Consider the following 27438-nt stretch of genomic DNA (forward strand, 5'->3'; position numbering starts at 1 on the left):
AAGGTTCATCAGGTATTAATTTGGTTTTAATCTTTCTAGATGCATTTATGGAGGAATGTTTTAGTTTAAGAATAATGTGCATTAATACAGTTTAGAGTGAGAGTGAAATATCAGATGATGCTACATAACAAACATAACTGACTCATTTAGTTTAATGTTATTATTGTCATAACTTCTTTGAAATACAGTTTAAGGACGATTGAGTAAGGCTGCTTTGCCAGAAGAGACTAAGCATCCACTCATTCTGTCAAAAGATCAATACATCTCTATGCTCATATTGAGGCATATTCACCAACAGGTGGGTCATGGTGGAAGAAATCACACTCTGTCCAAGCTGCGCAACAAGTTTTGGATAACAAATTCCAATGCAGCTGTGAGGAAAATCATATCACAATGCGGCTTCTGCAGGCGACATAAGGGAAGAGTAGGCGAGCAAAAAATGGCAGACCTACCGAAGGAAAGGCTTCTTCCTGATCTCCCTCCCTTTACAAATGTCGGAGTAGATTACTTCGGGCCTTTGGAAGTAAAGAGAGGTCGAAGTCTCTGTAAACGTTCAGTTCAGTTCAGTTCAGTGTCCAGTATGCGTTCAGACAATGGAACCAATTTTGTGGGAGCAGAGAAAGAGCTGAGGGAAGCGCTCTCATCATTAAATCACAACCGGATACAGGGAGTTCTGTTGCAAGATGGCATCCAGTGGAACTTTAACCCACCTTCAGCATCACACCATGGTGGTGTCTGGGAACGTGCTATCCAGATGGTGAGGAAAGTTCTCACTTCTGTGCTGCACTTGCAAACTCTGGATGATGATGGTCTTCATACAGTCCTGTGTGAGATCGAGTCTATATTGAATGGTCGTCCCCTCACCAAGCTCTCAGACGATCCTAATGACCTCGAGCCTCTCACTCCTAACCACATTATTCTGATGAAAGGGAAACCAGTCATGTCACCTGGACTTTTTAACAAGGATGATGTATATGTGAAAAGGAGATGGCGACAAGTTCAGTACATTGCAGATCTATTTTGGAAAAGATGGTTACAGGAATACCTCCCTCTGCTGCAAGAACACCAGAAATGGAATCAGAAAAGGAGAAACTTAATTCCTGGAGACATTGTTGTTGTAATGGATTCTGCTGCTCCTCGTGGATTTTGGCTTTTGGGCAGAATTTTGGAAACTTTCCCAGACAAAAAAGGGTTAGTACGCTCTGTGCGTCTCCAGACGAAGACAAACATCTTGGAAAGACCTGTCAGTAAGCTTTGCTTGTTGCAGGAAGCCACAAGCAATTAGGGATGAGGTATAGTGATCTCCGCAAAAAAAAGGGTTATGTTTACAAATGTTTGAATTTTCTTTTTTTTGTTTTGTTGTTGTTTGGGTTCACTTTTATATGCATGTTGCTCAAGTTATGGCTCTATTTGTTTACACGTGAAGGTAATTGTAATGTCTGTGGCCATTCAATTAGGGGCCGGTGTGTTAGAGCCGTTTGTATCTAAAACTGTGTTAAGGTTACTCCCTGGTTGCCACAGTAGGTGGCGTGTTGAGCAGCAGTCTACGGAAATGTATATGTAGAAGAAGAGGTAATTACTCCTCAGGTGTGCTGCTAACCGGTAGAAGCACAGTTTTTTGACCGCCGTTTAGAGGCTAATCTTTAAGCCTTTTTGTTGTTTTCATGCAAGTTATAAATATAAGTGTATGCATAGCAAATGCTTTAGTGGTGCACGTTGATAAATAAACACATCTGAAGCGCAAGTCTGAGGATGTTTGATTTAGTACATGGAGCCGCCGCATGACGACGCGTCAATTACATGTCCCGGTAACAGCCCCTCACTGTGGCTTAGGTTTTGTTTTTGTCGAAATCAAGTCACTACAATCATCTTAAAATCCAGCCAATACAGTATCATCACTTTTGTTTCTCTCTTATCAAAGTTTGAACAGACAGAAACATCCAAATCAGTCACAACATACAGTTTGACATTTTCATGTTTTATTCAAACATTTGAACAGAAATGATGAAGAACTGCCTGAAATTACATGATACCCTGCAAGTGCATCATCAGTAAACATGAACATACATGAACTTTCAGCACGATTCAAAGATCAGTCAACAGTTTATAGTTCAGTATGAAACTGTAACTGACTGATTCTGGCTGAGAACATTAAAAATACAAATAAATAACACATGCTTGTTTAAAAAACAACAACACACATTTTATTTCAGTTTAGCTGAAAAAGGATGGATGGAAGGAGGATTTTTAAGGATGATAATATTTGCTAATGTACTGCATCTATATAGTACTTTTATCCAAAGTGCTTTATAATTTTTCTCTCATTCATCCATTAACACTCATAAACACACTGATGGCAGTGAGCTACCATGCAGGCTGCAGGCTGAGGACAGGAGCAGCAGGGACTGGACAGAGTTTGGTCCCTTTTTAACTCAGTTCACTTTAATTCTGTTGTATGTTGATTTTTATTTTCAGTGACTGTTTGATTATCCTGCTTTGCTACCTCATTATCACATTTTTATTTTTATTTCTGTTTAAGTCTTAAATCCAAAATGACTAATCACAAACTGTCTCAGGTAGTTTGATTGTGTTTCTATGCAGGTTCATGTCATTTATCTATGAACTATAATGTTCTCAACAACAGTCCAGTGGATGGTTTTATAGTTGTACTTCAGCTTGACATTAAACCATTTTATAAATGAGATCAATCTATTGTACATGGACAACAGAGCCTGAATAAAACTGAAATGTATTACGAGGTGATAATAAAACCATCAAAATACTAAAATAAAACAATAAAAACACAACAGAGCAAAGAATCAGAGAGGAAATGACTGAGTCTGCTCTTAGTCTGAGTTTTCTTCAAAGCACAAGAGTGGAACTACTCTCTGTTGCCAGTTTATTAGGTACACAAGCTAAAACTGATGCAGTTTAATACGACAACCTGCTGTAATCTCATAACTTTATAGAAGGTTTAATGTTCAACTTTTGCTGACATTGTTTTCTAAAAGGTGTTAAATCAACTTTATGTTCATTTTGGAGGCTGTAGTTTGTGACACTGTTGACTCAATGAGTTGAAAACACCTCTCAGTATAAAACCCAATACAATTCAACAGCACCACAAACTAAAGCCTCCAAAATAACTAAAGTTGAGTCGACACCTCTGTCATACAGGTTCAACAAAAACTGAACATTAGAACCTTGATGAAGGCAGGATTTACTGCAGGCCTGTTGTATTAGACTGTATTAGTTTTCCATCAGAGTATTAAACACATACAGTTAATATAATTCTAATTAAAGGAAGGTTCAATGACAATCAGTTCTGTCAGCATTAAAAGGTCAATAATCTCTGCTGCCATCAGCCTGTTAACTCCAGTCTTTAAAAAAATTGCTCTTCATATGTTTGTTCTATTTTATTATGTGTTTTATATATTTGAATGCACTATTTTAGATTAACTATGTAACACCTGTTGAGGGACTGTGGATGAAAATCAGATTTTTGGTTAACTCAGCATATTTACAGCAATTTTTATCAAAACAAACCAGACAGAACAGTGAAATTCTGCAAATGTCCAAATTAAATTCTATGACATTTTTGAACATTTAAAGGTTAGTTTTGGACTTTTTCAAGTGTAACCTTTCATACCAGTGTTTGCTTTCTCTCAATTATTCCAACAAAATGTTTGTGAGGTTACTATAATATGACTTAATGAGGTTAAATGTTTGGGATTGTGGTTATGAAAAAAACAAGTTTAAGGTCAGTAGCTGAAACTGTTCTGTTCTCTGTTTTGGGGCATTTTAGTCTTTTATATTTGATATCATGTTGTTGCTACACTGCCTCCTCCTGGTCCTGCTGCAGTCAGACAGGAAGTTTAATCTTTCAGTTAACAGGTTTATACAGTCGACTATTTCTATCTTTAATCCTAAAACCAGACCTCAACTTAAAAACATCCTTTGGATAAATGAGAACTGGACAAAATGCTCAAACTGCTCCAAAAATGTCTTCACTCTTTGGTCTAAAACTCAAACTGATCCTCACAAAAATCAAAATACAACAACACAAACACACTTCAGCAGCCAGCTTCAAGGCACGTGTCAAGCTGGAAAACCTCCTGTTGATTATGTGGACTGGTTTCTTAAACTGCAGCACTTCTGTCTGCAGGAGAGAAAACACAATTATATTAAAGAAAATCCCAACTTTGAAATGATATGTTTGAATTAAAACACATGTAACACATAATTATCTTGTTACTGTGTGTTACTGTTTGTTTTTGTTTGTGTTCACTGCTGTGTTATAATAAAATAAAAAAGTATCACTAAGATGATTAACTGTCTTGAAAGGCAAAATTCAAGCTCCACATTTAAAAAATTCAATCAGAAAACATGGAACGAACTGAATGACATTCAAAATGCTGTACAAATGACCACCTATGGTAATAGATTCATGTATATGAAATATTTGTATTCAATGTGATCAATCATAGATAAATGTAGACTCATTGGAGTTTGTATGGGTGCCAACAAAAAGCTTTATGTCTGAGAAGATCAGAACAAATGTTAATGACAGATATAAAGAACTTTTGTTGTCTGTCCATGATGAATATCTTGATACATTATTTAAAAACTTACCTTTATTACGTATTCGTGAGATGAAATGCTTGCCTGCAAACGTAGCCGGAACACCAACACCAACACCAAGAAAAAAACCAACAACCCATCCAATCGGGAAACCTGAAACAGATAAAAAGAAGTTAATGTAAGACTCAGAATGTAACTGTAAATCATGTACAGACATCATAACCTACACAAAGAGAACAACTAAAGGTGTGCATGCTCCTAAAATCTAAAATGATTGACAGATTAAAGCAGCAGTGAGATGACTCTCAGCAGACACAGTGATATTAGCATCGATCTTATGAGCAGTTTCCTCCTGCTCGGCTACACAGCTCAGAGGTTGGTTTTGGTCCCAGTAGTGAGGAGGGTCATGTTGTTGTAGCATCCTCCTGTTTCTGAGACGTGTTGATCCTCAGTAGGAAGGATGTTTCAATCACTGTCCTGTCGCTCCACTTTAGGCTTTTTACAGGTGACTTTTGCTACACTCCTGCCGTACCTGAGATCTGCACATGTGTGTGGAAATCTGTCCATAGTCCAGGTTTTCTACATCCTGAGCCGAGGATCACAAGTACAAGTCTATGATGGACTCTGGATTAACATCTTCACTTTATGATAGTTGTTGTCATCACTAGTATTGATAAACTTTGGTAAAACAAGATATTATCCAACCAGCTGAACATGCAGCTTAGAGGTTTATGTTTCACTGAGACATTAAGTAGCACTAGCTAGCTAACATAGACTTACACTGCTGCAGCTAAACTGCAACAACTACTGTCCAGTAATGTCAAGATTTAAATCAACAGATGCTTCTGCCTGGTGGTGAGTCGACTCTACAGCTACTGAAGCACAATGACAGCAGAGTGATACAGTCTGGTATTATGCAGCAGGAGTCTGTTGAAGCTAAATACACTTTAACTCATGAAGAAAAAGTCATTTACATTCAGTTTATGACTAAATACTTTCAGATTCTTTTTCACATGTTCATATCTGATAAATATTTAGATTTCTGGTCACATTCACATATTTTAGTTCACATGTTTACTGAGATACAGTTTTACTCTCCACACACATTTGCTAATAATACAGACCCATAAAATTCTCTTTTTAACCAACAAAAGCTCACAGCAGCATTTTGTGGTTCTCTGCTGCAGCCTCATGCTTACACAACATCTATTATTGGTTGAATTAGAAACATGATAATAAATAAGTTCTGCTTGTAATCAACCAACAGTCAGTTGTAATGAATGAAGAAAGTGTTTTGAAGCTACATTTCTACAAACATGTTTGTCATGTCTAGTATTCTCACTGCAGCACAATGACTGAAGACAATATTTATTCATTTCAAGTTGACATTTTACAATAATCACTGCAGTTCCAAAGCCTATATGTGTCTTCATGGTATCATATTATTACCAGGATCTATCATTGGATATATTTAGAGTTTGCTTCTAGTTTTTAGTTTGACTTCAGTTTCTAGTTAAAGGAAACATATTTTGCTCTTTGTGGTTTTCTGTTATTTATATACTGTTATCATGTTGGATGTTAAACATGGTCAAAGTTCCTAAACATCTGTTGCAGCGTCCAATCAGAATCAACCATCAACAATGTAAACATGGAAGTTATTGCAGCATCACGATCTGTAACACAACTTATGAAAATAAGATTCAAGCAGCCAAATGATAAACTGATGATAAACTAAACTGCTGATTCTTTGTAAAGGTTCAGCAGATATTACATGATTTTATTATTATTATTATTATTATTATTATTATTATTATTATTATTATTATTATTATTATTATTATTATTATTATTATGAAGGAATGTTTTAGTTTAGAATAGCTTTAGTGAGAGTGAAATATCAGATGATGCTACATATAAATATTTGTTATCAAATATTAAACATGTTTGTCAAAGGTACATAAACCTCTTATATTATCAGCTCTTCATTGTGTCAGAGAGAAATATTTGATCATGCTGCTGAATGGAAAATTGACCATCAAATTTATTGTAATTCTTATTTTGCAACCAACAGACGCTGATGAAACATTTCACTGGAGTGTTTTTATTTATATAAGAGCAGCATTTTATGTGAGTGACGGTAGATTAAATATTATAAACAATATTATAAAACACAGCCTGCATTGAATCAACACCTTTCTTAAAACAGTTACAACAAAAACCTGAATATTAAACCTTCATGAAAGTGGAATTCATTACAAAACTCATCAGACTTCATTAGTTTTAGTGAGGTGAACTTAATAAAGTGATTGAGTTTCTATAAGTTGGTTTTCATTGTGATGGACAGTTTAGATTGATGCATTTATCTGTGTCAAAGTATCAAGAGACACACTGATCCAGTATATACTGGACTGATACCAGTTTAGATAAGTTATTAAAGTATTATTGGTTATTGCACAGACAAATCATCCTGTCATATGCACAATAAATACCATTTGTAGGCACTTGTGTTATAAAATAGTAACAATAAATTTGTTGGGAAAAGGGAGGTTCTGTTTGCTTAAAGCTTCAGAGACCGAGGTGCTGATTTACAGATTGTGTTCACATGTTTTCACTTATTAAGTCTCAAATTATCACCACTGAAGTACACATTCTATGTATTGTACTTTCACTTTATTTGATCTCATTTTTATTAATGTTATCAAGTAGGTTTTATTTTCCATTTTATGTTACATTAATGTTTTTTTTTACATGTTTTTATGTCCTTTTCATGTGAAGCACTTGGTGCATTAATTTATTTTGTTGTAAATCACTTTGAGCTGCAGATGATACTATATAACATAAATAACTGAGTCATTTAGTTTAATGTTATTATTGTCGTATCTTTTTTAAATACAGTTTAACTTAAAGTGAATCACATCAATTTAATCTGTCAGTTAAAATCTGTGATGTTGAGTGATTCATGTTATTGCTCATCATAGTTTAACAAGTGGAGTTCACCCACTATAACTCCAGTTTAACCAGTGTCAGGTCAAATAATGACCTGTTACCTCTTCTACTCACTCTAAGCCAGTGAGAGAAGAAGTGGTGACCAGATGTGATATAGTATATTATAGTGTGAGATGGAATAACTTGTGTTTTCATACTGTGAGTTTCAGACTGAACACAAAGTTCATTTGACTGCTGGAGTGTTTTTACAGTCTGTGTTTATTCAGCACAAAAACTTATTGTACTGAACATACAGACGTTTACTATAACTGGCTGAGAATGTACACACTTACTGTGTGGGTGTGTGTGTGTGTGTGTGTGTGTGTGTGTGTGTGTCTTTGTTATTTCCTCCAGACTCTCTCACTCTCCCTCTTATCTCTGCACATTACTGAAGTGGAGTCACAGAGCTTCAGTGTAAGTGTGAAGTTTTCACTCAGTTTAAAATGTTTTCAACTTGCTTTGAGTTCATTCACTTTGTGTTCAGTCTGAGCACACATTGAAATTTATTCAGAACTAAAAACATGTTAATAATTAAAATGATTTGAATATTAAAATATAATTAAGAAGAAACTCACCATGGATATACACGTGTATCTCAGCATAAATCTGATGGTTGATTTCCTCCTGCGTAGCAACACAGCTATAGTTGTTGGTCTTGGTCACAGTAGTTTGGAGGATGACGTCGTAGTGGCCTCCTCTTTCTGTCTCCTTTGGTTCTTCAGCTTGAGGGATGATTCCATCACTGTCCTGCCAGTGTAATTTAGGTTTTGGAGAAGCACCTTGAACTTCACACTGCAGCAGTGCCGAGTCTGCTGTTTGATCAACTATCATGACATATGGCTTTCGAGCTGCAGCTGTGAACAAAGTATAAATCAATAACTTGTAAAGAACAATTACAGGATCAGACATGAACTGTAATACTGGGATGTTTTGTTCAACCTGTCTCTGCTTGTATATGATCATATTTCAGAGGAAAAACAGAGAAACAGTGAAATAGAAAAGCACATCAGCCTTAACTACACATCTCAGGAATGTTTGATAGAACATATTTCAAACAAGTTTCAACTAAATATTTGGTAACTTATCACCACTGCAAACACTATTTCTGACTCATATCATGACAGAGACACATACAGTGAAGAAGTTTGGACAAAACTTGAATTTCTGTTCAGTTTCTTGAGCTACAAAAATAAAAATGAAATCAGGTGTAATTTGTTGTCTGAGATGTAGACAGTATTTTCTATCACACTAAAGTCATATAAACATTGTGTATAAAATATGAATCATAGGTTCTTGTAAAGCATGTTTGAGCCTTTGTGTTATCAGAGTTTAATTGTGTCAGTGAGAAACATTTGATCAACAGTCTCAAGCTGCCAGAATGAAAAACTGACCATCAGATTAGTTGTAGTTCTTCTTTAGTAGCCGACAGCAGCTGATCAAACATTTAACTGGAGGTTTTTATTTTCTCACACAGGAAGGAGAGCATTATTGTTTTAAACTAAAAACTACAGGTTTGTTCATGTTTTATAATCTGAATTCCTCCTAAAACCTAAAATCCATTAAAATTAAGATTCAATTTTAATCAAATATTTAATATTAACCAAATTAAACTCTAATGAGACATTTTAATACCATATTCTTCATTTGTGTGTAAAGAGACACTTTACTGATGTCAAAGATGAGTTTACTGGTCATGAGGAGGACGACTCAGCCTGTTAAACTGTTGTTTAATGTCTTCTGAGGCTCTGGAGCAGCTTTAGTCTTTAACAATAACCAGAGTAATGTCATCAGTGTTATCTCAGCTTGGACTTCAAGACTTTGACAAAAAGTCTGTGTGAACAACTGGAGTTAAAAAATAAAGTTTAGTTTTACAGAAAATATTGTATAAATCTCAGAAAGTAAACAAATGTGAAGAAATTTATCTCCAAAGTAATTGTGCAAAACTTAAAGTGATGTCCAAACTTTTCCAAAGCAAATGTTTATTATTAAATAAACAATAACAATGAAGTCTGAGATTCATACAATATTCTGTACGACACTAAACTAGTGATGTTACACTCGATGCAGACGACTCAATATCATATCAACCTTTCAAAGCAAATGTATTGCAGCACGACGTTTCAATGCTTCGCTTCACTACGCCAAAAATCATGTGACCACCCTGCAGACGCCTCGTTACATCACACTCGTACCTGAGAGGTGTTGTGCTGGTTTTGGATACAGGGTGTGCTTCTCAATCTGACACAATATCTTTGCTGTAAACTCTGTTTAAAAGTGATCTGTTTATATAATAGTCTATAGACTTTACTGAACAACATATCAATAATGAATCAATAACACCACCTATATTCTGACTAACTGTTTCATCACAGTCTCAGATTGAATCCATCCATACAGATGCAATACCAATAGTTGCTCTGCAGATGTCGCTATTTTGACTGAATCAAATGCTTTAGAACAGTGAACCATTTTCAACACAACTGCTTCATATTGATCCAGTGCTTCAGAAATCTGTTTCCCCGATCAATACACTAAACTAATATAAAACTGTCTCATGATGCTCAGATCTCATATTCAGGTTGTGGCTACAGGTTTGAGACACTGACTAACACTCAGATTAGCTGCAATTCTTCCATTTTAGCAAAAACAATCTGATGAACAATCACACTGTAATTTATTTAATTCTGGAAAATGTTTAAGGAGATCATGATCATTTATTTTGTTTTTCATCTTAAACTCTTGATTTCTGAATCTGAATTGATCTTACATCCTAAAATCCTTTAAGATTCCTCAGAGATCAGTGATCAGCTTTTCCTGATGACACATCTAAACAGTAAATAAGTTGAACAGTTTTCTTTATTACTTTAATGTAACAGAAAACACTGCTGAGATCTCAGACAACATATTTCAAATAAGAGAATTTTAAGATGATTTTGTAGCAAAACAAACTGAGCAAAAAGTTGAAGAATAAACAAACTTTTATAAATCACTGCTCGTTCAATAATAAACCTACCAGTGTGATTATTGTGCTGAGAGAAACAGAGAGAGAGAGGTTGTTGTTTTATTTGCTGAGAAGAATATTTACACATTAATTCTGCTGTGAGGAAGCTGCCAGACAGCACTTAGAAATATACAAACACCTGACTGTAACACAGACAAAAACTCACCAGTGCAAACACTATTTCCAGTAAACACATATAACACATATATAGTGTAAAGAAGTTTGAATTCTTGTATAAACAGTCATTATGTAAAACTTGTTATTGATGTTTAAATGTCTCCACTCATAAGTGATGTGAAATTAGACTCATATAACATCACATTCACAGACACGACTGCTTTGTGTCAGTCCCAGATGGGTTAAGGCTGGAGTTCACTTGAAATGAACTACTGTAGGTCTTACAACGTGTCATCTAAAGGTAAAAGTGTTTATAGCTGCTCTGAACTGAGTGTAAAGCCTGGCGTTATAGAGAGGGGCGAGACGTGATCATCATTTAAATGGTGATAACAGCTCACACTTTCATACAGTCTCCCCTTCAAGACATCCATGCTGTTAAAATCAGGAGTTTGAGAGAGAAGTTTCTCTTTCTTACCTCCACACACCTGGACAATCACTGCATGAAGCTGGACGTACTTAATAGGTTTAAGGAAGTTACAAAATTTATTGGACGCAGTGACACAAACTACAATGTGTCTCAAATATCCATCATGTTTGATAAAGAGGGAATCTCTCCATACATGGTTGCAGCGCTGTGGGGACGAGGCCCTGCCAGATGTGTTTTCTGACTATTTGACTTGAGTCCATCTGAGACTCTTAAACCAGTCACATCAGTAAATAAACATTTTATAAAAACACTCACCAACAACATGAAGCTTAATGTGGAATATTTGTCTTGGCTGAAGTTGTGTAAAGTTACAGGTGTAGTTTCCACTGTCAGCCACCTTCGTATTTCTGATGATTATGGAGGCGTTTCCTGACTTCAGTTCATCATCAAAATGTGAGACTCGTCCTATGAACTGCTCAGATGTCGTTTTAATGCCTGAATCATACCGGAACACCTCCTTCTGACCATCTTTCTTCCAGTCAAACAATGTAAACACAATGCTCTCCTTGCTGCTGGGTGAACAGGGTAAAATGACGTCACTTCTTTCTTCCACTCTGATGACATCTGGCTCTGGAGGACAAAAACATGTATTAATCAATATGTTTACATGCAGAATAATCAGGTTAAGACAGACATATGGAAGTTTGTTGTCATAGCAACATATCAACTTATGTTATAACAAGAAACTTTTCTTGTTTCTTGTCGTCTGGAACATTGTCTTCAACAAATCCTTTGCTCTGCCCTGAACATTATATATTTGCACTGAATATTTTGCTTTGTACATATATTTATAATTTATGTATTATTGTTATTATATATTATTGTAAGTGATATTTATTGTTTTCATCTTTTATATTTAATTTTACTAGTCCTTATTTATCAGCATAACCTCAGGAGAACATCACACTCATTAATAAATAATAACATTTAAGTCTTTTAACTGTTTTTCCAAAATGATGATGATCTTCATCACTGACTACGTCATCAGACTATCTCTGTCTGTCCATCCAACACACAAATAAATATTACACCCGGTTGAAAAAATGAGTGAGAGAAAGAAAGAGAAGCCAGAGAGAGCGCTGCAGATCGAAGAGGAAAACTGAACTAAACAAAGTCAAACTTAATTCACCATAATTCATCATGATCACTATGAAGTCAATAAAAAGACAGTAAGGACGAACCTCTGAACTACACAGACAGAAAACACCTGCCTGAAGCCTGAAGTCACATCTGAAATGCATCAAACTGTCAAAACTTCTTTCTATCTAAACACTGTGGAGCCATTTGGTAACAACTATCGAAACAAAGCATGAAATAAATAATCTGGAGAACAAGAAACATTAAAGAGGGAAATCAGGAAGCTTGAAGTGGAAGAAATGAGTCTAAACATGTATTTACCATCAGGTTAGAGAGTCGATTCCATTATTTGAAAGAAACTGAGCTGATCAAAAGAATTTAGTGTTTAGTGTCATTTAGAGGATGGATCAGACTATTTTCAATATGAAAAATGTTTGTTGCTTCTCATCTATGACACTCTGTGTCCTTGTTCTGTTTCATTTACTGAAATAAAGATCAAACATGATGATTAACTTTAATCTTTGTCGTTATTTGATAACCGCTAATAAATAAAACAATGTGTATATAAATATGATTACTTGTATATAAGTAAAAATTGACTTCAGGCAATTAGATTTCTGAATAAAACCATTAAGGTTGAATCTGCTTCCTGATTGAACACATTTCTCATCTCTGATCTACAGATACGATTTGTCTCCACACTAAACACACAAACAAGCTGCTCCCTAAAATAAACCTGACTGAAGAAACTAACAAGAGAGAAATGAACATGTTCTGAATATTATCATAGACATTACTTTATATACTTTCTCTGAATCACAACAATTAACCCTTTGAATTTGACATTTGAAAGAGGTTCTGGTTCATTGTGTTACTTTGACCAACACAATAAAAAACTCTCAACAAAACTCCCAGAGACCCTCAGGCAGCAGACACACTCAGATTTTATATTTCATCAGAAATATCAGCATCCAAAGTTACACAATAGATGATGTGTTGCAGCTGTCAGTCATGTTTGATACGTAGTTTCAAACAGCAGGAAGTAGACGCCGCCCTGCACATCCGCTCCCAAACTAACATCAGCTCTGAGTAGGTCTATTATAGGACTTAATTAATCAGAGGGATGCTGTCATCACATCACATGTGTTATGAGGCTGATATTTAACATTGATCTGTGCTAATCATCAGGATGTTAGCACAGATATTATATATATTATATTGTACATCAGGAACGTAGCTACTCGAGACGTTTATGATCTCGGACTCGACTCTCAGTCCCCCGTCTCGACTTGTAAGGATCCGGTCTCGACAATTAACTGTATATAAAGATCTTTAGTTTATTATCTCCACCGAGTCTCTCTCTTTGTGTGTGTGTGTGTGTGTGTGTGTGTGTGTGTGTGTGTGTGTGTGTGTGTGTGTAATTCGATACTAATAAATGATCATAAAAGAAGCATAACCTCTTCCTAACATACAGTGAGCGAACTCCAGTGGACGCAGCGCGGAAAATTATCCAACGAGCGATGTCGCAGCGCTGAGTGTTGTTCCGGGTTTTATTCCTCCAGAAACTCCGGTTCTGCCCCCGGCTCTTTCCTCCAGAGCTCCCCGGTGCTCTGTCGCCGAGCAGCGGCTCTGTTCCTCCGCTCCGTCCGGTCCTCCACACACACACTCAGCGCTGCGACATCGCTTCGCTCGTAGTATATATGGACACATTTTCGCGCTGCGTCCGCTACAGTTCGCTCGCTCGCCATATGTTAGGAGGAGGTTATGCTTCCTTTATTGTCACTTATTAGTGTCTAATAATTACTTTCTCTCTCTCTCTCTCTCTCTCTCTCTCTCTCTCTCTCTCTCTCTCTCTCTCTCTCTCTCTCTATATATATATATATATATATATATATATATATATATATATATATATATATATATATAATATAATAGACCTATAATAGACCTACTCAGAGCTGATGTTAGTTTGGGAGCAGACGTGCAGGGCGGCGTCTACTTCCTGCCGTTATTTCTGATAAACTGCGTATCAAACATGACCGACAGCGTTGCGACATCGCTCCTGGTTTAACTGGATCATGTTTCGCGCTGCGTCCGCTAGAGTTCGCTTGTTCGCTGTATGTTAGGAGAAGGTGTCAAACTGTCAAAACGTCTTTCTGTCGAAACACTGTGGAGCCATTTAGTAACTATCGAAACGAAGCATGAAATAAAGTAAAAGATAAAAACATGCAAACCTGGTCACATGATCTGTGGGTTACAGAATACGGTGTAACACCTGTTTTCTCCTAATTATGAGTCAGTATAAGTAGTTTTAAAATGAGGAAGTTATAATTACGAGACAAGAACTCAGTTTCCTTCTTCAGTGAAAGCAACGCGCTTCAATAACTTTATAATTCAGTTTGATCATCAGTCTAAATAGTTTTCTTACCGCTTCTGACACCAAACGTTACTTCAAACCAGATGAGAGGAAACACGAGAAGAAGAAGCTTCATAGTTATCGGCGTCTGAAGATTAAACATCATTTTAACATCGCTTGACGAAGCCTTTACTACTCGAGACAGAATAACAGTCTCAACTGAAAAATACTTTCGGTTTCGCAGCTTCCGGAAGCGGCAACAGCACTGACGTCATTACTTCTTTTTATACCATTCCCTACTTTATTTTACACATTTAATCTGTAACTGTGTAAGAAACAAAAAGAAACACAGAGCCAGGGCGACAGAAAGTAAAAGTTCTATAAACGGGGGAGGCACATCAAATATTTTTTAAGCATTGGGGAGAGACAGACAACTTTAATTTTTCTTTTCAAAATACGTGTTTTACCGAGGAGGGTCAAGATTTAAAAAAACAAAAACAAAACGTAGATTAGTCACACCCCAGCCATCTCCTCTGTCGGGTAGAGTAACAGGAATGAACCCAAATACAGAGACTTCAGGCTCTTTATTAAATGTTCGTGCAAACAGGACAAGACTGACAGGAGCAGATCAAACTGAACAGAACAAACCAGAACGAAACTGAGGATCCAACAGAGACTGAACAAAAAACCAGGGCTAAAATACAAACTGAACTAATGAGCAAATGGGGATCATGTGACTGGACACAAGGGCAGGCTGGGAGCTGATAGGCTGAGGGAAACACAGGGAGCAGGACTGATGAGGGTAATGCGGGGCAGGTGAGAGGAGGAGCACATGAACACAGGAGGAGTGAAGGAACACACAACAGAAAACACAATACTCTTAATACAACCCAGCATATCAATGAGCAGAAACCATATATATTAGATAGTCCTTCAAAAAGTCCAACTCAAAATAAGCCCTCTCCCACACAGTCCAATATTCACAAAACAGAAAAAGTCTGAGGGCATCTGGAGGATAATGGCAACCAAGGAAGTGAAAGACAGACTAACAAGAGTCTCTAGAGTCAATAACAGAACCACAACACCCTCTCTGATAAATAACAAACAGTCTCTAACTTTGTCCAAATAAAACACTGCAGGCCTTCATATTTTTCTATTTTGCACAATTGTGAGATTTTGAAGAGTTCGTCTTTGATTATAAATCTGTGGTTCAAATTTTAACACGAATGTAGCCGCGAACCAAGAGACAAGAGGTGCTGAGAAAGGATGCTGCAGTTAATCACAGACACGATGCAAGTCTGAATCAGAGTCAGCTGGGTGAAGCACAGACAGGAGCCATGAACCAAACCTCCAGATAGTCTCAGGAAAAACGACAGGAGGAGGAAGAAGAGGTGAAGAAGAGGGAAGTCCTGAGACGACAGACAGTCCAGAGCCGAGGAGCCTCATTTCTACAAAAAAAGGGGAAAAAGAGACAGAAAGACACACAGCTTGATGCTCATGTGTTCAACTGTTGGACTTTCTCAACTGTTGGAACTTTATCCAGATTATTGTCAGCAGGACAGACCTAGAATTTAATGACTAAGTCCTGGTTACACTCACTATGTGGCCAAATGTATGTGGACACTCACACATCAGACCGTTATATGATTATTATCTCATTCTGACACCTTCATCTGCTGCTATAACAGCCTCTTCTCTTCTGGTTTCAGTCTTTCCAGCAGATGTTGGAACCTGGCTGCAGGGATTTGCTCCCATTCAGCCACAAGAGCATCAGTGAGGTCAACACTGATGTTGGTGATAAGGTCGAGTTCACAATCAGTGTTTCAGTTCATCCCAAAGGTGTTGGACAGGGTTGAGGTCAGTACTCTGAGCAGGCCAGTCCACTTCTTAAGCACCAAACTGGAGAAACCTTTTCTTTATGGAGCTGGATTTATGCACAAAAAAAGAAGAAAAAAAGAAAAGAATGCCTGATGATCTGACTGAAATATTGTATTTACAGTCATGTGTGAAATTATTTTTCCTAAAGACAGGCAACATAAATGAACATGTTTTATTCATAATCATCGTCTCATTGAGTCTAAAAAGTCTCCTCATGTTGTCCTGAGTGCCAGAGATCCGATAAGAGAATAAAAGCTGGGCTGCCTCTGTGGTTTAGGGGTTAAGACGTTGAACATGAACCACAACAACACCAGTTCAAACCAGTGTTTCATCTCTTGTGCTTCTCTGCTCTTTGACACTTCTAGCCCTTTGAGTCTAGTTACTGCAGTATCTGCATTTATCTAACACCTGTTTCTCTGTCTCCACAGTTTACCTCCGCCTGACTTCCTCACCGGCTCAGCACAATTCCCTGCTCTCTGGACACCACTCTGCCTGGCTCCCCTCAGCATCCCTTCTGTCCTGCTCGGTCCAGTTTTATGCCCAATTCTCATCCTCAGTCTCCCAGCTACCAACCCAGCAATAAACTATCTTTCAACTTTACTCTCTGCCTCCTGCCTCGGTGTTCTGCACTTGGGTTCATTAGCCTAGCCACAACAACATAGTTCATCCAGAGTGTTTCTTGTCCTCAAAAAGTCTTTTACAAAAACAGATGTTGCATGACAATAATCTTAAAATCCAGCCACAACAGTGTTAGTAACACTGTAGCACCAGGCTGGTGCTGAGCTCCACTAAAAGTCCAACAACAGCTGCAACGCAGCGTCTTAAACCCTCCCACTCTACTCACTAAACCTTCACTAGACTGAAGCTGGTTTGTGTCCAGTTCTGGTTAATGTTTTGGTTCAGAACTTGTAATAATTTCTTGTAATTTCAAATGTTTGTCCTGTAATAGTGCTTGTGTTGTTTAATAAACCTTTTCCACATATTAACATGTGCAATAATTCATTGTGAGCATAAATCTCAGTAGGAATCTTAAAATGTACGTGTTTAACATTAGGTGATGAAGGAAATACAAGATACAAGATTAGGCCTACTGTTTATATTTTACTTATTTATTTTATTTGTAAGGGACCATGTACAGTGTTAAACATAAATGTTACCATTTGATGTTCTGTACCAGAGTTAGTTTACAGCTAATATTCATCTGCAGCCTCTTCAGCAGATCACAATTAAAACATATAACAGCACAATAACAAACAGTACGATGCAAAAAACACAGACAGCACACACACACACACACACACACACACACACACACACACACACACACACACAATGTCAATTAAAAGGACAAATGTATGCTTGACAAATTAAAAGCAAAATTATTTGAGAAGAACATGAGATAAAATGTAGAGTCAGTGGTTACAGAGCTGAGTAGCTTTTAACAGACTGTTTAATTTGGTTTTAAACGTGCTGATGGAGCTGCAGATCTTCAAACTTTAATATCTTAGAGTTTAGAGTCTTTCACAATATGTTTTATATAAAAGAAAAGACCAGAAGGTTCAGCAAGAAGGAATTAAACATTTAAAAACTACAGTTAAAAAGTCACACACATCATGGTGTTTTCATTTTATTCCTTGTGATTATTATGAGTCTTCACAAGTTGAACAGTTGAAAAGAGTTGAATACTTTTAAAAAGGTGTTTTAGGTCTTCTGAAGGTTTAACAGCTGATCCCTAAAATCAGTTCCAATAGTAGTGAATAACTCAGATCTGTGCCATTCACAGCCAGAATATCAGATCGTTCTTCTCTCATTACTGAAGTTCTCTTGAGCAAGACTCTGAACCCCCAACAGCTCCAGAGACCAGCAGATCAGACTGTGTGAATGAGTGTTACTGAGAGACAGAGCAGTGGTTCTCTAGTCTACCCTGAATAGTTAAAGGTTAATAAGAAAGTGTGAATGTATTTAACATGAGCCATTATATTTCAGGTTTCACTGAATAGAGAAAGTTTCATTGTTAGACAGTAGAGGGCGCCACATTGCTGAGTATAGAGGTTAAAACAACATCACATAATTATCACATAACAGTCCATAATCAGAAGTCAGTTAACACAAGTAATTAATTTATAAACTTTTCTATGATAAATATTAAGATTTTTATCTCATCTGATCAACAAGAACACCTGTAGGAAGCAGTGTGGTTTAGAGTCCTCCCTGTAAAACAACAACCTATTATCACTGCTGTCTCATTTATTATATATAAGCACAATGATTTAATGTGCAGGAATTAGTGACTGTCATCCACAATCCAGACAAAAACCTGAGGAGCAGATCTACATTTATTTGTCCTCTGATCTGTGAGACAAAGCAACATTTACTCACATCTGACAGGCTGCATATTCAGTGTTTATAATCTTCACCCTCTAGATTCAGTTGACTGGAGGATGCAAAGACAACAGTATTCAGTAGTGCAATATATAAACTAATCAAACAATAAATACTCATAAATAGCATATTAAGAACAATAAATACATGGAAATAAATAATTCATGAGGACAAATAATCTGTTTTAGAATATATTTAAGTCATAAACTACAAAATCATAGCCTACTAGTTTTAAGTGAGGTTAAAAATATGTCTGAGTAGTAAGAGAAAACAAAAATCAAATATATAATAAAATGGAAAACTTGAGCCTTGGGGCATTGCTCACCAGTTTCTTCAGTTGTTCAAAGCTGTGTTGCTGCTGCTTCCTGCTGTCACACAACATCTCCTCCAAACGTTTTCTGAGTGGTGAACTCACATCAGGCAGGTTTGGGATGAAGTATGATAGGTACCGCACCATGCCGAAGAACCTCATCAGTGCAGCTTTGTCATGTGGTCGTGGCATGTCCATTACTGCTTTGACCTTTTCTTGGTCTGGTTTCAGGCCCTCTGAACTCAGAATGTGTCCAATATATTTAATCTCTGTTATTCCAATCTTGTGTTTGTCTTTGTTCAGCTGGAGATTGATGTTCCTTATTCTGTCAAGAAGCTGTCTCAGCCTTTTGTCTCAAGTTTCTTCACCCTTTACAGTTCACTTATGATTTTATCTTTCGGTGCTAAACACACTTTTCTGGGTGGGTAAATAACTGGAGCTCCTGCTGGATCAATCTGAATGTGATTCTGTCCAGGTCCACACCTCTACCCTGTGAACACATCTCTGTATTCCCTCAGGATGTCTGTTTCCTCTTCCCTGTCCAACTTGTAGAGTCTTCCTATTAGTCCCATTTGTGTGCAGGAATCTCCTCCTAAGATAGCAGGGAAGTTTGTTTCTATTATCTAGAATTTCAACTCATGCACTTCAGTATTGTACTCACATCTCAGCTTTGTCATGCCCAATGGCACCACCTTGTGGTGGGAATACGTCACCAACTTGGAGCTGGACTCCAGTAATGGTGCATCTATTTCAGCCTCTTTTCAAAAGGTTGTAAGACGAATCACGTTGCAATCATTGATTGTATAAAAGATGGACGTCATGACAGCTCCCCAAAACATCTCGATCACCCCCTGGTGGCTGGCTGCAGTATAGGTCATAAGTCCCGCCTCCTCCATGTTAGCGGATGGGGCATGAGCCAAACTAAAAAATCAAAGTACACATCACATACATTTTTCCCATGCATGGAAATAAATAATTCATGAGAACAAATCATCTGTTTTAGAATATATTAAAGTCATAAACTACAAAATCATAGCCTACTAGTTTTAAGTGAGGTTAAAAATATGTCTGAGTAGTAAGAGAAAACGAAAATCAAATATGTAATAAAATGGAAAACATGAGCCTTGGGGCATTGCTCACCAGTTTCTTTAGTTGTTCAAAGCTGTGTTGCTGCTGCTTCCTGCTGTCACACAACATCTCCCTCCAAAAGCTTTCTGAGTGGTGAACTCACATCAGGCAGGTTCAGGATGAACTATGAGAGGTACCGCACCATGCCGAAGAACCTCATCAGTGCAGCTTTGTCATGTGGTCGTGGCATGTCCATTACTGCTTTGACCTTTTCTTGGTCTGGTTTCAGGCCCTCCGAACTCAGAATGTGTCCAATATATTTAATCTCTGTTATTCCAATCTTGTGTTTGTCTTTGTTCAACTGGAGATTGATGTTCCTTATTCTGTCAAGAAGCTGTCTCAGCCTTTTTGTCTCGTTGTTCCTTGTCTGCACCCACATCAGAATGTCCATCAATGACATTCACAACTCCTCCCAAGTCCTCCAGTCTCTGAGCAATGCATTTCTGGAAAACCTCCAGAGCTGAGACACCAAAGTGCAGCTGTTTGCATCAGTGCAGCTTTGTCACTGAAAGGCAGTGCCCTACTGAATGGTGTGTTAAAGGTACATAGCTTAGAACTGTCCTCATCTAGTTGTATTTGCCAGAATGGTTTGTGTCCAATACAGAAAAGAATTTTGCATTTGGTATCTCTGCCACAACCTCCTCTACTGTCTGCAGGTGATAATGTTCCCTCTTTGTGGCTTTGTTGATGTCTTGGGGATTAATGCAGATTCTTGTTTTTTTGTTTGGCTTTTGGACACTGACCAAGCTGTTAACCCAGTCAATGGGTTCTGTCTGTTTTTCTACCAAGTTTCTTCACCCTTTACAGTTCACTCATGATTTTATCTTTCGGTGCTAAACACACTTTTCTGGGTGGGTAAATAACTGGAGCTCCTGCTGGATCAATCTGAATGTGATTCTGTCCAGGTCCACACCTCTACCCTGTGAACACATCTCTGTATTCCGTCAGGATGTCTGTTTCCTCTTCCCTGTCCAACTTGTAGAGTCTTCTTATTAGTCCCATTTGTGTGCAGGAATCTCCTCCTAAGATAGCAGGGAAGTTTGTTTCTATTATCTAGAATTTCAACTCATGCGCTTCAGTATTGTACTCACATTTCAGCTTTGTCATGCCCAATGGCACCACCTTGTGGCGGGAATACGTCACCAACTTGGAGCTGGACTCCAGTAATGGTGCATCTATTTCAGCCTCTTATCAAAAGGTTGTAAGACGTAACACGTTGCAATCATTGATTGTATAAAAGATGGACGTCATGACAGCTCCCCAAAACATCTCGACCACCCCCTGGTGGCTGGCTGCAGTATAGGTCGTAAGTCCTGCCCCCTCCATGTTAGTGGATGGGGCATGAGCCAAAGTAAAAAATCAAAGTACACATCACATACATTTTTCCCAAAAATGGTTTCTGTCATTTACATCATTGTTACATAATGATTGACAGCTGTGACGGCCGCTGTTAAACCTCCGTCAGGCGGCAGGATGGTTGAGGGGGCGTGTCAAGCTTAAATTAATGTCCCAATGCAAACATTAAATTAGCCTATTAATTTAAATATTGAACCATCAAACACTTCTATTCAAATCACCAACATTCTCCAAGAGAAACATTTCATTTGTACTAGTCAGGGCTGAGTTGTAGGCTGTAATCATTAGATGAGTGTTTGTTCACTGGTGGTGGATTCACCAGGCTTTGAATGACTGACTCAAAAGATTCAAACCTAGCATCTCTGATGTTTACTGAATGATTATCCTACCTCATTATTGCATGTCATTCAGCAGGTAATTAACTTAACAGCGCCTCCACAGGTTAAACTCTAGTTACTTCTTATCACAACAGGTACATAACATAACGTGTTTTATCTGACCAGAACAGATCTGTGTCAATAACAGTAGTTTAGCTTCAACCATAAATGAATCAGGCCACTGTTTATTGATTGTGGATTACTAATAAGAATTATGACATCTGCCCTCTGATACAACCATAAAACTGTTTTATACAAACAAAAACATGCAAAAACGTATTTTCACCATGTCTGTACAGCGTCATCCCCCCGAAAAACAGTGCTGAAAAAATCTGGCCCATTGTTAATGGTTAATAACTTAATTGGTGACATCTGTTGTATATTAACTACTGTGACTCTAGAATTCTGCAGAAGAACAGAACAAATTATACATGAAAATACTGATCATTGCTCACACTAACATTTAATGTGTAGTGTAGTGCTGTAAAACAGCTACAGGTCCTCAAATCCAACCGTAGCCTTCACCTCCTCTTTTACTGTGATTGCAGAAATCTGTATTTGTCATAACACACAACAAACAAAACCTTTTCAATATGTTTTCTTCAGCATAACAGGATCATTTCTACAAATTAACTCCGTTTGACAGAGAACAAAAGTGATTTAGCAGTAAAATGGGGTATTTCTTGTCAGCTGCATGTTTTGGCTTTGTAGAACAAGTTCATCCATGGTATAAATGTCTTTACCTGCTCACTTTTACTTTTTTATACTGTATATAAGAAGGTTGAAAAAAACTTATTATTAAATGTAGGAGTAAAAACAAATCTTCTGTGATTAGACTTCTTGGCAAAGTTAGTCTTGTAAAGGTCAAAGTACATGTCACTGCAGTCACATGATGACGTTTCAGAGGACAAAACAAATAAATCCTCACTTTCCTTTTTGGAAATTTAGAGTCAACTGAATATTGGCACTGATTATCAGCTATGAACAGTTTAAATCAAAAAACAGAGATTATCTGCCTTCAAATCCCCAAAACAAGGCACATTTCTTTGTATAGCACCTTTAAACAAGGCGATTCAAAGTGCTTTACATAAAACATCTGCAGTCATATTGGTGATTGATATTGTTTTAAGACAGGAAATGTAAGAAATTTGTGAACCTCTGCTTTAAGTAAAGTGTAATAAGTTGGAGGGGAAAGTGTCCTGTTGATCAGAGAAAAGACATCCAGCAACTTGCCGCCAAAAGCAGCTAAGACCACAAAACTGCAGGATCCGTTCACACAGAGAGAAAAGACACCTGACTTCATGTTTAAGGGGTTAAGATGCCGACCTTAAACCACAGACAACACAGGTTCTATCACTAATCACTATCTAATAAATGCATAAAATGTCTGTGTTAAAGTTTTCTACACTGTCAGGAATAAAGAAAACATCTACCTACGCAATAAATTTTCAGCTATATTCATCATTTATCAGGCTGGTCAACTGTCTGTTAGTTAGAAGCAGTTTTAAATACTTTGTATCTGCTTCATAGTTTCATTCAGAGTGTTTTTATCCTCAAAGTCTTCATCAAAATCAGATGTTGTGTGTAAAAATCCAGCCAATATAGTATCATCACTTTTCTTTCTCTTATCAGACAGAAACATTCAAAACAGTCACAACATACAGTTCCATATTTTTCATGTTTTATTCAAACGTTTGAATAGAAATGATAAAGTACTGCTGGAAATTACATGATACCCTGCAAGTGCATCATCATTTAACATGAACATACATGAACTTTCAGCACAATTCAAATATCACAGTCAACAGTTTATAGTTCAGTATGAAACTGTACCTGACTGATTCTGACTGAGCACATCAAAAAATATAAAGAACACATGCTTGTTTAAAATAAAAAGTCACATTTTATTTAATTTTAACTACAAAATATTAACATTTATTCAAAGCATAACAGCAGGCTTTAGTTCAGTGAAGTCTTATAATTTTCTTCATGCCCAAGTCAGTGAGGATCTTTATATGGTAATATTTGCTAAATCAACTGCATTTATATAGTAATTTTACCAAAATGTTCCTCTCAGTCACACATCAACACTCACAAACACACTGATGGCAGTGAGCTACCATGCAGGCTGCTGGTCTAAACATCAGCAGTAATTTGGGGTTCAGAGTTTTACTCAAAGACACTTTGACATGATGACAGGAGCAGCAGGGATCAAACCAGACCACATTTCAACTTTATCTTTTAAAGTCCGAGTGACTACGATGGTTGTTTATTTCAGCTGAGGATCACAGATAAAATGTAGTTGATCCTGAATATAACAGTTCTCATTATTCATTGATATTTCTTAATAATGTTATAATAGTCAAACTACAAGTGACATTATAAACATTTTAATCTCTTCTGAGCTGCAGCCTGAAATCCTCAGTCAGGAGTCTCCTGGTTGTTTCCATCAAGTCAGCTGATTGTCCAGGATGACTGAACTTTTATTAGTCTGAGACCCTTAAAAATCACAACATAAATCAATATGATCTTTTAAATCCCTAAAAACTCACTTTCATCACAAGACCTTCTCCTAGTTTGGTCCTTTTAATTCTGTTGTTTCTTTTATTGTTTTATTTTCAATGATTGTTTAATTATCCTGCTTTGCTTCCTCATTATCACATTTTTTTTTATTTTTCACTTCACTTATTTTATTTTTAAAGCCCAAAATGACTAAAAACTGTCTCAGGTATTTTGATTGTGTTTCTATGCAGGTTCATGTCATTTATCTATGAACTATAATGTTCTCAACAACAGTCCAGTGGATGGTTTTATAGTTGTATTTCAGCTTGACATTAAACCATTTTATGAATGAGATCAATCTATTGTACATGGACAACAGAGCCTGAATAAAACTAAGAAATAAATATTAAAATAAAACAATAAAAACACAACAGAGCAAAGAATCAGAGAGGAAATGACTGAATCTGCTCTCAGTCGGCGTTTTCTGCTAAAGCTGCATAAGAGTGGAACTATATTCCATCAGAGTATTAAACACATACAGTTAATATAACTGTCACTTAATCTTATCACCAGACAGAACATTGACATTCTGCAAACACCCAAATTAATTTCTATGACGACATTTTTGAACATTTAAAGGTTCATTTTGGATATTTTTACATCTATCCTTTAGTGCCAGTTTTTGTTTTTCATTAATTATTCCAACAAAATGTTTGTGACCTTAAAACAAGTTTAAGGTCAGTAGCTGAAACTGTTCAGTTTAATCTTTCAGTTAACAGGTTTATACAGTCGTCTATTTCTATCTTTAAACCTAAAATCAGACCTCAACTTAAAAACAACTCTTTGGATAAATGAGAACTGGACAAAATTCCCGAACTGCTCCAAAAATGTCTTCACTCTTTGGTCTAAAACTCAAACTGATCCTCACAAAAATCAAAATACAACAACACAAACACACTTCAGCAGCCAGCTTCAAGGCAGGTTTCAAGCTTGACATTCTCATGTTGATTATGTGGACCAGCAGCACGTCTGTCTGCAGGAGAGAAAACAAAATTTTATGAAAGAAAATCCCACAAGTTCTCCAGTAAATATTCACATGAACTGCATTGAGTCCATCTAATTGGTATGTTTGAATTACAACACATATAAGACATAATTATCTTGTTACAGTGTGTTACTGTTTGTGTGTTCCCCTTACTGTGTTATAATAAAATTAAAAAAGTATCACTTAGATGATAAACTGGCTTGAAAGGCAAAATTCAAGCCCTCTATGTATAATGAATGCACTGATTCAAAAGGAAAACATGGATGGAACTGAATGATATTCAAAATTCTGTGTAAATGACCAACTATGCCAACAGATTCATGTCTTTGAAACACACATATGTAATGTACTCAATCATAGATAAATGTGGACTCAGTGAATTTTATATGGGTGCCAACTTGCCAACAGAAAGCTTTATGTCTGAGAAGATCAAAACAAATGTTAAAACTAAACATAAATATGTGACAGATATAAAGAATTTGTGGCGTCTGCTCATTATGAATATGTTGATGCAATACATTGCTTGGACTTACCTTTATTACGTTTTTGTAAGATGCAGTACGTGGCTACAAGTGCAGCTAGAATAATAAAAAGACCACCAAAAACTGCTGTAGCAACCATCCATCCAGTGGGTGAACCTGAAACAGATAAAAAGAAGTTAATGTAAGACTCAGAATGTAACTGTAAATCATGTACAGACATCATAACCTACACAAAGAGAACAACTAAAGGTGTGCATGCTCCTAAAATCTAAAATGATTGACAGATTAAAGCAGCAGTGAGATGACTCTCAGCAGACACAGTGATATTAGCATCGATCTTATGAGCAGTTTCCTCCTGCTGGGCTACACAGCTCAGAGGTTGGTTTTGGTCCCAGTAGTGAGGAGGGTCATGTTGTTGTAGCATCCTCCTGTTTCTGAGACGTGTTGATCCTCAGTAGGAAGGATGTTTCAATCACTGTCCTGTCGCTCCACTTTAGGCTTTTTACAGGTGACTTTTGCTACACTCCTGCCGTACCTGAGATCTGCACATGTGTGTGGAAATCTGTCCATAGTCCAGGTTTTCTACATCCTGAGCCGAGGATCACAAGTACAAGTCTATGATGGACTCTGGATTAACATCTTCACTTTATGATAGTTGTTGTCATCACTAGTATTGATAAACCTTGGTAAAACAAGATATTATCCAACCAGCTGAACATGCAGCTTAGAGGTTTATGTTTCACTGAGACATTAAGTAGCACTAGCTAGCTAACATAGACTTACACTGCTGCAGCTAAACTGCAACAACTACTGTCCAGTAATGTCAAGATTTAAATCAACAGATGCTTCTGCCTGGTGGTGAGTCGACTCTACAGCTACTGAAGCACAATGACAGCAGAGTGATACAGTCTGGTATTATGCAGCAGGAGTCTGTTGAAGCTAAATACACTTTAACTCATTAAGAAAAAGTCATTTACATTCAGTTTATGACTAAATACCTTCAGATTCTTTTTCACATGTTCATATCTGATAAATATTTAGAGATTTCTGGACACATTCACATATTTTAGTTCACATGTATACTGAGATACAGTTTTACTCTCCACACACATTTGCTAATAATACAGACCCATAAAATTCTCTTTTTAACCAACAAAAGCTCACAGCAGCATCTTGTGGTTCTCTGCTGCAGCCTCATGCTTACACAACATCTATTATTGGTTGAATTAGAAACATGATAATAAATAAGTTCTGCTTGTAATCAACCAACAGTCAGTTGTAATGAATGAAGAAAGTGTTTTGAAGCTACATTTCTACAAACATGTTTGTCATGTCTAGTATTCTCACTGCAGCACAATGACTGAAGAGAAGATTTAT

At 36.9% G+C, this 27438-nt stretch overlaps 1 protein-coding gene and 1 long non-coding RNA gene across 2 annotated transcripts in view; one reads left to right on the forward strand and one right to left on the reverse strand.

Moving 5' to 3' along the window:
- LOC122981168 (hemicentin-1-like) overlaps positions 1-27438 on the reverse strand; it is a 738767-nt gene that overhangs the window by 542516 nt on the left and 168813 nt on the right. The window contains exons 8-9 of the mRNA XM_044349769.1: positions 11424-11738; positions 8139-8417 (exon numbers count right to left, since the gene is read on the reverse strand). Coding sequence (XP_044205704.1) covers positions 8139-8417; positions 11424-11738 — 594 coding nt within the window. The remainder of the gene's footprint in view (positions 1-8138; positions 8418-11423; positions 11739-27438) is intronic.
- On the forward strand, positions 1966-25451 carry LOC122981176. Its single transcript, XR_006403173.1, has 2 exons — positions 1966-3891; positions 25314-25451. It is a non-coding gene; the product is annotated as an uncharacterized LOC122981176 (long non-coding RNA).

This window comes from Thunnus albacares, chromosome 4 (assembly GCF_914725855.1).
Source record: "Thunnus albacares chromosome 4, fThuAlb1.1, whole genome shotgun sequence".
Classification (NCBI taxonomy): domain Eukaryota; kingdom Metazoa; phylum Chordata; class Actinopteri; order Scombriformes; family Scombridae; genus Thunnus; species Thunnus albacares.